At 43.1% G+C, this 12690-nt stretch overlaps 1 protein-coding gene across 1 annotated transcript in view; it reads right to left on the reverse strand.

Annotated features, from left to right (window-relative positions):
- The window catches only part of LOC126176756 (serine/threonine-protein kinase 32A), a 558947-nt gene that overhangs the window by 406047 nt on the left and 140210 nt on the right, over positions 1-12690 (reverse strand). Inside the window, exon 2 of the mRNA XM_049923925.1 lies at positions 4920-4975. Within this exon, the coding sequence (XP_049779882.1) occupies positions 4920-4975 (56 nt within the window). The remainder of the gene's footprint in view (positions 1-4919; positions 4976-12690) is intronic.

A 12690-nucleotide genomic window follows, 5' to 3' on the forward strand; every position in this document is an offset into this window, starting at 1 on the left:
GTTTTCTACGTCCACACTCCATGACAGAAAGTTGCAAATGTGTTCCATCGGGTTCGGATCAAATGAATTTGGTAGTAAAGACATCAAGGCGAGTTCGCTACCATGCGCCTTAAGTCCCTGGAGCAGTTAGAAATTGCCAACGCAGTCGGAGAAAACATCAAGCATGACGGATGCAGATGATCCGCAGTGTTCACGTAGTTGGCAGCTGTCACTGTGTCGTCAGTGATTTCCACAGGCTGCATGGAGACCCACTTGAGTGTCTCCCACAGCATAAGACAGTTCCCACCAGTCTGCGTCCGGACCGTGCCCAATGTAGTCGCAACTGACGATGTCATTAGGTCAACACTGGTAGGGCTCGACTGTCACGGAGTCTCACATTCCGACAAGAAAATATGCCGAACGTTTTGCTTCGGTCCCAGTACTAAACTCTTCACCAGATCCGTCCGAGACCACTACCAATTGACAATATTCCGACCTCTACGTTACGTGATGAGGCGTGGACATCCAACAACTTGTCGACAACTCATGTCTTCACCGTCGTTCTACGACAGTCGCATGCAAACAACTAATCAGCTGTATCATTTAAAGATGATGGGCCCAGGCGCCTGTTTATAACAATCCGGCCTTTGGAAAAGTCACTTAAGTCAGTGGACGTTACTCGTGTCGTCATTAGAACTATTCCCTTTCGTCTATGCTCCATTCACACACTTCCATTACCAAGATACGTGGCCGTAACGCTACCAGACGGAAATTCAGTATCGCAGTGACCAATGATCATACTGTTGATAGTACTGACACCAAATAATAACCTATGTACTCGGTGTCCGACGCCTTTTATCAATCGATTTAAGTTCTCATAGTAAATACATTTAAGTTAAGGAAAAAAAACTTGATTCACGACGGGCTGAAATATGGCGTAATACATAAGATCCTCAGATACATGCTGTAAGAGTTCATTTTTTTCTGCCAGCCCTTTCCCAGAAAATCCCATTTCATAGATTTTTAAGCAAGATATTTCTGAGTTACAGATAAAAACTTGTGACATGTGTCACAGCTCTATTAGGAAATTTGCTTACAATGACTTACGTAATGGCATCTCAACTGCGCAACACAATTAAAGTGTCGCTTTTTGGAAACCCAGAAATTATCTCTCATTGCATCACCGAAGTTTTAAATATGGTTACAAATTGCCTACACCCTTCCTCTGCAGTGGTGTAAAAGCTTGGCACCTTGTGATATCAGTCTCTGTCTAGGCGACGATTCAAACAGGAAGGTGTCAACACATGCGAAAAAAGGCCAAAGCACAGAAGTTCATGTAAAGTGGAAGGTGAACTGATGATATCATACTGGCACCAAATTTCACCAAAATTCTTCCCAGCGCTACCGTGGGCTTCCCACTCGATGTCATGCAGGTCAGAACCGCGACATCGACCGTTGAGATCATTCGGTTTCCTCATGAATGGCAGAAGGTAACATTTCAGACATATCGCCGATCAGAATGGAGACAAGAAGACCTCAATGGCTTGCATAAAGGACATCATTGAAACCATCTCTTTCCTTGGGCGCCGCGCGGGATTAGCCGAGCGGTCTAGGCGCTGCAGTCACGGACTGTGCGGCTGGTCCCGACTGAGGTTCGAGTCCTCCCTCGGGCATGGGTGTGTGTGTTTGTCCTTAGGATAATTTAGGTTAAGTAGTGTGTAAGCTTAGGAACTGATGACCTTAGCAGTTAATTCCCATAATATTTCACACAAATTTGAACATTTTTTTCTTCGGTGTTGATTTCTACACATTTCGTGTTCGGAAACACCAGTTCGCATTATAACGAGCAAAAGGACGACGTTTTTGACAACCATTGATACTCCTAACACCCCCGGATGATTCAGCCCTTTCCTAAGGACATCACGGATCAGCAACCACGTTGAACGTGAACGGACATATTTGGAGTGTTTTACGTCTACAGCTTTTTCAATATGGTACCGCTAACGGGAAACGTAAGTATTAGACGAAATGTGAATGTGAGGTGAAGCAGCGGAGGGTGATTATTGTCTATCGGGCCTCCTACCTCGTGCCCTCCTGTGACGTGATCACACATGTGTGAGTAAAACAATAAAGGATTTCTCTAAGATCCCCAGTTTAGCAACATGCTTGGTGCCAGCCACTCGGCTTTGTAAGCACTTCAAATATGTAGCTGCATAGAGGCAAACACCCCTCTGATTCCTCATGCCTACTAGTAGGCGTAAGAGCGGCAGAGTAGCGTGCCTTTATACACCTAGGATTCTTGTCACAGTTTGTCTCTGTACAGGTACAACTTTAAAGTGCTCAAGAGAAGCGGACAGATGACGACGAGCGTGTTGCCGAATAGGGAGGTCTCAAAAATGGCTTTGAGCGCTATGGGACACAACATCTTAGGTCATAAGTCCCCTAGAACTTAGACTTACTTAAACCTAACTAACCTAAGAACATCACACACACCCATGCCCGAGGCAGGATTCGAACCTGCGACCGTAGCAGTCCCGCGGTTCCGGACTGCAGCGCCAGAACCGCTAGACCACCGCGGCCGGCTGGGAGGTCTCAGAGGGACTCTGCCGTTCCAGTCATGCAAATGTCGATATCATACCCCTCCTTGATCACATCACAGGACGGGATGAAATAGGTGGGCTGATGGAGACTGAGCACGCTCTCCTGCTTCAGATCACGTTAATTTCAGCGAATGCTTTTGATAGTCTCTAGCGTTCCCACCCCGTACACCTCAGCAAAAGTTGTAGTCACACTGCACTCCAAAGGGGTGCGATCACGTTCAACTAGCTGCTGTCCCACTTTGTCATTAGGAAATCGTTGAATCGTCAGGGGCTGTCAGCATTGTCAAAGGATAACAAGAACGGCGCCTTGTTGCTCACCACAATGCGAACTGTCGTTTTCGACCGCGAGATGTGTGAGAATCAACGACCCAAGGAAAGGCGTTGTTTCATTGACACTCTTTATGGCTCCTTCTGAGGCCTCTACGTAACGATTCTGAGCGTCGATGTGTCTCAAATCTTTTCGTCGGCCATTCATGAGCAAACCATTTGATTTTAACGTGGGACCTGGTGATCTGACCTCCGTCGCACATGCGTCGAAAGAAAGGATAAAACATGAGTAAGAAGGAGAGAGAGGACCTCCTCATCATGTGACACGTCCATGGTGCCATTGGGAAAAATTGTGGTGAAGTTGGGTGCCAAAGTGACGTTATTAACCCACCTAACATCACATACACTCCTGGAAATTGAAATAAGAACACCGTGAATTCATTGTCCCAGGAAGGGGAAACTTTATTGACACATTCCTGGGGTCAGATACATCACATGATCACACTGACAGAACCACAGGCACATAGACACAGGCAACAGAGCATGCACAATGGCGGCACTAGTACAGTGTATATCCACCTTTCGCAGCAATGCAGGCTGCTATTCTCCCATGGAGACGATCGTAGAGATGCTGGATGTAGTCCTGTGGAACGGCTTGCCATGCCATTTCCACCTGGCGCCTCAGTTGGACCAGCGTTCGTGCTGGACGTGCAGACCGCGTGAGACGACGCTTCATCCAGTCCCAAACATGCTCAATGGGGGACAGATCCGGAGATCTTGCTGGCCAGGGTGGCTGACTTACACCTTCTAGAGCACGTTGGGTGGCACGGGATACATGCGGACGTGCATTGTCCTGTTGGAACAGCAAGTTCCCTTGCCGGTCTAGGAATGGTAGAACGATGGGTTCGATGACGGTTTGGATGTACCGTGCACTATTCAGTGTCCCCTCGACGATCACCAGTGGTGTACGGCCAGTGTAGGAGATCGCTCCCCGCACCATGATGCCGGGTGTTGGCCCTGTGTGCCTCGGTCGTATGCAGTCCTGATTGTGGCGCTCACCTGCACGGTGCCAAACACGCATACGGCCATCATTGGCACCAAGGCAGAAGCGACTCTCATCGCTGAAGACGACACGTCTCCATTCGTCCCTCCATTCACGCCTGTCGGGACACCAATGGAGGCGGGCTGCACGATGTTGGGGCGTGAGCGGAAGACGGCCTAACGGTGTGCGGGACCGTAGCCCAGCTTCATGGAGACGGTTGCAAATGGTCCTCGCCGATACCCCAGGAGCAACAGTGTCCCTAATTTGCTGGGAAGTGGCGGTGCGGTCCCCTACGGCACTGCGTAGGATCCTACGGTCTTGGCGTGCATCCGTGCGTCGCTGCGGTCCGGTCCCAGGTCGACGGGCACGTGCACCTTCCGCCGACCACTGGCGACAACATCGATGTACTGTGGAGACCTCACGCCCCACGTGTTGAGCAATTCGGCGGTACGTCCACCCGGCCTCCCGCATGCCCACTATACGCCTTCGCTCAAAGTCCGTCAACTGCACATACGGTTCACGTCCACGCTGTCGCGGCATGCTACCAGTGTTAAAGACTGCGATGGAGCTCCGTATGCCACGGCAAACTGGCTGACACTGACGGCGGCGGTGCATAAATGCTGCGCAGCTAGCGCCATTCGACGGCCAACACCGCGGTTTCTGGTGTGTCCGCTGTGCCGTGCGTGTGATCATTGCTTGTACAGCCCTCTCGCAGTGTCCGGAGCAAGTATGGTGGGTCTGACACACCGGTGTCAATGTGTTCTTTTTTACATTTCCAGGAGTGTATGAACTTCTGAACTCTGGCCTTTTTTCCCTCCTTGCTGTTACAAGCACGGCTGAGCCCGAGGCTGACGTAGCGCGGCGCCACGCTTTTGCATTGCTGTAGAGAAAGATTGTAGTCACCTTTGAGCCGGACTTCACATTTCTACGACGCTACAGGAGACAATTACGGCGTTTCCTAGAAGTGGAGCTTTAATTATTTTGCACAATATACACACATTTAAGAGAAATATCCGTATGTGATGTCTTACCTTGCCAAAACTGCCCTTCCCTATCGCTCTCAGTATCTGGAAGTGGTCGAAATTAACTGAAAAAGCACAGAAAGAAGGTAACTATTAGTTGAAAATCCAGTCATAAGCCAGAAGGCAAGTAAGTAGGAAAAGGTAAGTAGTCACACGAATATGGAATCAGGTCTTTGTTAACTATATGATCGTAATTTTAATTATAAAGTCACAAGCTGTATAATACTCTCTAAAATAAATGAAGTTCGAAATTCTGTCACTCTTGAGAGGCAACACTCTTAGAGCGTGTGCACAAGCTCAAATTGTTGAAGTATTCGGAAACAAATTAATCATCTACATTTCAAATGAGCAATCCCAGCCTTTGCTTTAAGCGATTCAGGCAAATGATGGGAGACCTTAATCTGGACGGGGATTTGTACCTCCATTCTCCTGCATGCGAATCTGTTTTATCACCGTGCCAAAACGTTCGATTTGATGTGCTCTCTACTGCTGTTCATGAATACACAAGGTGAAGTAAGTAACTTGTGTCATAAGCTGAAACTCAACTAGGATAACGTACCTGGCTGTAGTGGAAATGAAACAGTGGCTGGGAAGGACGAGAGTGGGAGACAAATCAGCATCACCTTGATGCTGGAGTATCCTTGGACTGACATGAATCTTTATGTTCCGACTGGAATGCGAACCCCATCCTCACGAAAACGAGACGAGTGCCGTAATCATTGCGGATGGCTGACACATATAAGCTAGTGTCAACGTTTTCCATTACGATGCAGACATTGCCACAATATTATCAAATAAATGTATAAAACACTTATTTATACACCGAAGCGCCAAAGAAACTACTATAGGTATGCGTACTGAAATACAGACATATGTAAACAGGCAGAATACGGCGCTGCGGTCGGCACCGCCTATATAAGCCAACACCTGTCTGGCGCAATCGTTAGATCGATTACTGCTCCTTCAAGGGCAGATTATCAAGATATAAATGAGTTTGAACGTGGTGTTATTTTCGGCGCACGAACAATGTGACACAGCCTCTCCGAGGTACCCATGAAGTGGGAATTTTCCCGCGCCACTATTTCACGAGTGTACCGTGAATAAAACGAATTCGGTAAAGCATCAAATCTCCGATATCCTTCAGGACGGAAAAAGAACCTGCAAGAACCAGACAAACGACGACTGAAGAGAACCATTCAACGTGACACAAGTGCATCCCTTCCGCAAATTGCTGCATATTTCAATGCTGGGCATCAACAAGCGTTAGCGTCCGAACCATTCGACGACACACCATCTATATGGGCTATCGTAACAGAGTGTCCACTCGTTTACCCTTGATGACTGAACGACACCAAACTTTGCACCTCGCCTGCGTCCGTCAACACCGACATCGGACTGTTGATGTCTGAAACATGTTGCCTCGTCGGACGAGTCTCGTTTCAAGTTGTATCGAGTGGATGAACCTGTACGGGTACAGAGACAACCTCATGAATCCATGGACCCTGCATGTCAGCAGGGAACTGTTCACGCTGGTGGAGGCTCTGTAAAGGTGTGTGGCGTGTGCAGTTGGAATGGTACGGGACCCCTGATACGTCCAGATACGACTCTTGACAGCTGACACGTACATAACCCTCCCGTCTGATTACCTGCATCCATTCATGTCCGTTGTGCATTCTGACTGACTTGGGCAATTCCAGAAGGACTATGCGACACCCCACACGTACGGGATTTGCTACAGAGTGGTTCGAGGAACACTCTTCTGAGTTTAAATACTTCCACTGGCCACCAAACTCCGCAGACGCAAGCATATCTGAGATACCTTGAAACGTGCTGTTCAGAAGGGTTCTCCACCCCGTCGTACCCTTACAGGTTTATGGACAGTCCTGCAGGATTCGTGGTGTCAGTTCACTCCAGCCATACTTGAGACATTGGTCGAGTACATGCCACGTCGTGTTGCGGCACTTTTGGGTACTCGCGGGAGCCCTACACAATATTAGGAAGGTATACGAGTTTCTTTGGCTCTTCAGTGTAAGCCTTATCAAAGTGTAATTAGATATTCAGAATATCTGTTCGTTCTCTTAGTTTAATTTATTGTGTCCTGTTTTTTGAATCCAATAACTGAGCTGCAGGAGAGTATTCTTACTTTTGAACTCCAAACAAACCTTTTCAAAATGACCTTATTCTTTAAGTGTTAGGTGTCAAATAGCTGAAAGTAATCCTGTGTATCACTTTCATAACAGTAATGTCTATAAATCTTTGTTGGCATCAAAAGGTCAATCTTTTGCACTACAGTAAGTAAGCTATTCTAATTTGTTGGACCTTCACTGTTGTAGACTGCGTCGAGACTTTCCCGTGCTCTCATGTCTTAGAAAGTGCCTCGAGGGGTAGGCAAGTAATTTACAATTTGTTAATTCAAATTGTCCAACCCTGTCTGGCTCGGCAGTTCGGGAGTAAGACATATTGGTAACTGCGTGTCAGTGGACAGCGCTAATGCTCCTTTTTAGTTTTATCTATATCTTGCAGCTGTGAACGTGACTGTATTCAGTATACAGTAAGTATGAATAAAAACGCCTTCAGTCACAACTTTTCGGTGTTTTATTAAATTTATTGAATGCAGATTACTCGATGCATTTCGAACTCGCATAAATCGACTAATACATAATTTACATTTGCTGCTGAGTGAGGTGAAATGCATGTTTCTGCTATGAAAAGGATTGGCGTTAGGCTTTTTATTATGTGAATCAAGTGCGGAAAACATGTGAGAAACAGTGGAGATACAGGGGCAAACGTACCGAACAAACAGGGGAGAACATTTTTAACCTTTTGAGGACAGCATAAGTTCGTTTATTCATTCTGTCGTCGAACTTCACGTCACACAAGGTGCACATTTGTTTACACATTTTAAAAACGTTCTACAGATATAGTTTAACGTGATATGAACAAATATTTAGTTTACTATGTAGTGTCAGAGATGTAGTTAGAGGACAGAGCATTAAAAAGTTAATATAAGCAACAAATAAATTTAAAATAGTTCTTTAATATTACTAAAGAAACTACGGCTAGTGATATCTTTGTGTACATTTAAAACAGATTTAGGCTTTTTGATTTTGCAGTAGTATATTTCTAGTTGTAGCAGATTAGAAGTCTTACCATTGGCTTTATTGTGAAAAGCGCCTAATTACTTTTCTATCCTGTTGACAATGTACATCGATTCTACTATATGCTATGAAATAAGTAATTTTTAAAAATGGTTCAGTCTCAAAGAATTTGTGTGTCCTTGGAAACGGGTTTTGCAATATCTGACTTTCTTACCCACATATGGGCAGGGCCACTGGGGAATGATACTTCATACATTCCATTGCTGCTGAATTTTTATTTATCTGTGTTTATCTAAGCGTCTTAACTTATTACTAGCAGAAAATAAACCTCTACATTGGTTTGTTTGAATAGGCTAGCAATTTTTTGTGACATGTGGCCTAGGTATCAGATGCTGGCAAACATGTTCCAATCTTTTTCAGTATGGCAATATTCTGTCTTATTTTTGGATTTCAGTGTGTCTAAATTATGAGATGGTATGACTGTGTAGCCGTTGTTTATGGCAATAGCCTGCATTTTATGATGTAAAACTTTGGCATAAAGCCATTTTATTCTAAGGCAAGTGAGTGTGATCCGTGTGCCATGGACTTAAAAGGCAGAAGGTTTGTGTGCAGTGGGACAGAATGATGAGTTGTCAACTGTTATGTCTGTGTATGTTGAAGTAACGCTTTTATTGGAGGCAGGTATTTCTAAAATACATGAAATTTACGTTTTTGTTTTCCTGATATTCTATAGTGAATTTGATATTTTCGTGGAATAAAATGAATAGTGCAAGTAGATCCTCGATCTCCAATCTTCTACCATCGTACAGCAGCAGTTCATCATCAACATACCCCCAGTAATATACTGTTTTACTTTTAGGCCTACTGTCTCCTTCAAAGAATATTTTTTAAGATGATTGAGAAATAAAATAAAATGGTTCAAATGGCTCTGAGCAGTACATCACACACATCCATGCCCGAAGCAGGATTCGAACCTGCGACCGTAGTCGTCACGCGGTTGCAAGCGAAAGCCCCTAAAACCGCTCGGCCACACCGGCCGGCTGAGAAATAAATGTGGCAGGAAACTCCTTATACTGCTGCCCATGGAAAGAACCTCTTTCTGGTTGTAAATTTTCCATTAAAGGTTAAGTTATTATGTGACATGTTAGTTGCAACATGTCAGTGACCTATAATATTTTTGAAATTGACAGCTTTTTTTTGTTTTAGTAAGTTTTTTAAAAATTAACTCTATTATTTCTTCTGTCAATTCATTTGTAAATAGTTTAGCTACATCAAAAGAAGCAAACGTGTACATACAGAAAATTCTATATATTTCATTTGAGTTGCTAAACCAACAGTGCTGTACACAGACATAACAATTGGCAGCTCATCATGCCATACCAATGAATACAAATATGCTGCTTTTAGACCTCTGCTACGTAGATCACACTCACCAGACTCAAAAGAAATCACCCTTAGGGCAGAAATGGACGCAACAGAAAATATTACCAAAAACAATGGGTACACAGCCAAAACAACTGATAACTGAGACACACTAATACACAAAAATAAGACAAAAGATTGCTGTACTAAGAAAGAAGGGAAAATATTAGCTAGTATCCCATACCTAGGCCCTGTATTACAAAATATGCTAACCTATTCAAGGAAACCAATGTAACAATTGCATTCCCCACTAATAATAATTAAGAACACTTGCCAGTCCACACCATAAAAACAGTTAACCAAAAATTCAACAGCAGTGGAATATATGCCCCAGTTCTCTTGCCTACTATATAGGGAAAACAGGTAGAAATTTCAAAACCGGTTTCCAAGAACACATAAACTTTTTCAGCTTCAACAACTTTGAAAAATTGATTTCTAGCATATGCTATGAAATAACCTAAGATGTTATTAAAAGGATAGAAAACAATTTGGTAGTACTACACAATGAAGGTAACTGTAGGATGCTCAATCTGTTAGAACAATTGGAAATATTCCTTCACAAAATCAAAAATCGTGAATCTGTATTAAATGAACGAACAAGTTTCGCTGGCCACAGTTATTTCAGTAACTTTAAAGACTTATTTTAAAATTTGTTCTTTGCATATTCTTAACACTCTAACCATGTTTCCGACACTACGTGAAAAACTTTATCTTTGATCATATCATGTTAAAATACACCTGTGAAGTGTTTTTAAAATGTGTAAACAAATCTTCACCTTGAGCGGCGTGATTTTGAATGACAGAATGAATTAAGCAATGTATTCTGACCTCAGAACGTTAAAAATGTTCTCCCTTGTTTGTTCGGTAAGTTCTTCCCTTTTTTTCCACATTTTCTCACATATTTTCCGCACTTGATTTACGAAATACAAACCCTTACATACAACTTTCTCAAATCGGAAACATAACTTTCACCACACTCAAGAGCTACTGTAAACTATATTTGAGACTTTTTGCACCTGACGATGCACCTACAGGTTCTGTAATGTATCGTGTTTATATCATTGCAATTTTGTCAAATAAAGACATGATTGGCGACCATAGCTGTTAATTGCTACAGATTGTTGACGGTGCGTAGCAGTAACAATCCACAGTGGCTTTATGTATTTTATTCAAAAAGTATCTTAACCGGTCTCGAATTATTACGATTCATCATCAGAGGTGTTTAATGCATTCGTCAAAACACATGTTATGTTGGTTTACTGGGGAGTGGTGCGTTATTGAGTGGCAAGTTACCGTGAAACGGCGGTGTGGACTTTTTTTAACAGTTTTTCCCCTACTAAAGACATTCATATAGATAATTTCTCTATTTGTATTCTCTCTCTCTCTCTCTCTCTCTCTCTCTCTCACACACACACACACACACACACACACACACACACACACACACAGTAAATGACAACCGTACAAACTTATTTTACAAAGTGGTAGAGAAATGAATGTGAATTTAGTGAAAACTCATATGTTGTGTGAACAGTGCTGACAATACTCGATTAAAATTTCTTAACATTTAGTGTCATGGAAATAGCTGACTTAGTTGACGTATACAGTAGTATAAGAGTTGTTACTTTACCTGCAGACAGGTGGAAAAGTTTTATTTATATAGGAATGTGGAAGGTACTTCTGGAAGTGTTTTCAGGAAAGGAGTATGAGCCAATTAAATTTGCTCATTGGTCGAGGTAGCTGTTTTTGTGTGTGTGTACTTCTATTTCTTCTAGAAAACATTCACAGAGTCTCCTTTTTCTACTATACGTAATACTTTCATATCGTTCTTAGCGTTTCTCACTGAACAGTTTTCTTAAGAACTGTGGGCTGAAAATGTAGGTTTGTTTAAATTGTCAAATCTTGGCATGAAAGTGTTCTATGTATGTTAATTTCGAAACCTCTGCCTGTCTTACCAACATAAAACAGCAGGCAGCTTACCGGTAAACCAACTTAACATGTGTCTTTACGAGAGAATGAAACCCCTCAGATGATGAACTGTATTACTTCGAAACCCGTTACGGAACTTTTGGAATAAAGCAACCTGAAAGCAAATCGTGGGTGGTTACCGCTGTACACCATCAACAGTCTGTAAGGATTTACTTCTGGATCATCGCTACATCAAAAGGTGGCTACCCAGTTCTGCCACTCATTTTTGAACCTGGCGGTATCCGAATAGCGAAGAGTTTCACAAGAACTGGGTAACTTAATCTGAAGTGTCAGATGCGGCAACAAATAAGACACTGAATGCCAGTCCAACTCTTCTAAAGAAGCTGAAGACAGTGGATACGGGTCAAATATCCTTGGTTTTAGTGCTGACATTTCCATATTACTTCTAGATTCTGATCCAGAACCTTAAGGACACATCTGCAGGTTTTACGACAGTTGACAAACATCCGCCCTATGAATTTTTTCAGGTGAATGGCTGAGGAAAAGAGTAGCTGAGAAAAATTTATTTGTTTTATTGTTCCATATTACTCTGGGCTTTCAACCTATGACCTCAGGCCAAAATTATAGAAAACAGTATCGCTCACACTCACACCCACACACACATACTAACGCCCGCTCGCCTGCTCTTTCATTGAGGTACTAAGATCTGGAGGGCGTAGATTCGTGCTATTTTCCCCTCCATCACTTTACCTAAGTTTCATCATGTTAACATTCCACTACAACCTAATAAACAACTGAGCATCAGCAGCCACAGTAGCATACACTGAGAGGTGTTATCCCTTTCACAAACAAAGCACAACTTTTTTCTATCACGACGGGATAAGGAAAGGTAAGGAGGATGGTATGACAAGGGATAGGACCCTTGAGCTCTTCTGCTTAGCAACTCGACAAAGAGGAAATATCCGGTTAAAAACAATGTAAATTCGTATAAGGTGGATTTTTCTGCATTTGACTGCAGGATATTCAGAGCACAAACGTGGGGACAGTTGGGCGAAGTTTGCCATCTTGAATTTTTGAAGAGGAGTGGATGAGGCCAGCGGAAGGGACGTCAAGCTAATTTTGTTTACAGAAGAAATTCGAATAATATATCATTGTGTTTTATTAAGGCACAGGATGCATTTCGGACGTTGTGGGTCCATCATCATGTACAAATTGCTGGATACATTATTTGCATCTATTCCTGAGTGATGCTATGCGAAATTATATTCCTGTTGTTAGAAGGTTAGAGATTAAATTCCGAAATTCACGAATGAAGAATCTGAAAATACACT

Source organism: Schistocerca cancellata, chromosome 3, assembly GCF_023864275.1.
Source record: "Schistocerca cancellata isolate TAMUIC-IGC-003103 chromosome 3, iqSchCanc2.1, whole genome shotgun sequence".
Lineage (NCBI taxonomy): Eukaryota > Metazoa > Arthropoda > Insecta > Orthoptera > Acrididae > Schistocerca > Schistocerca cancellata.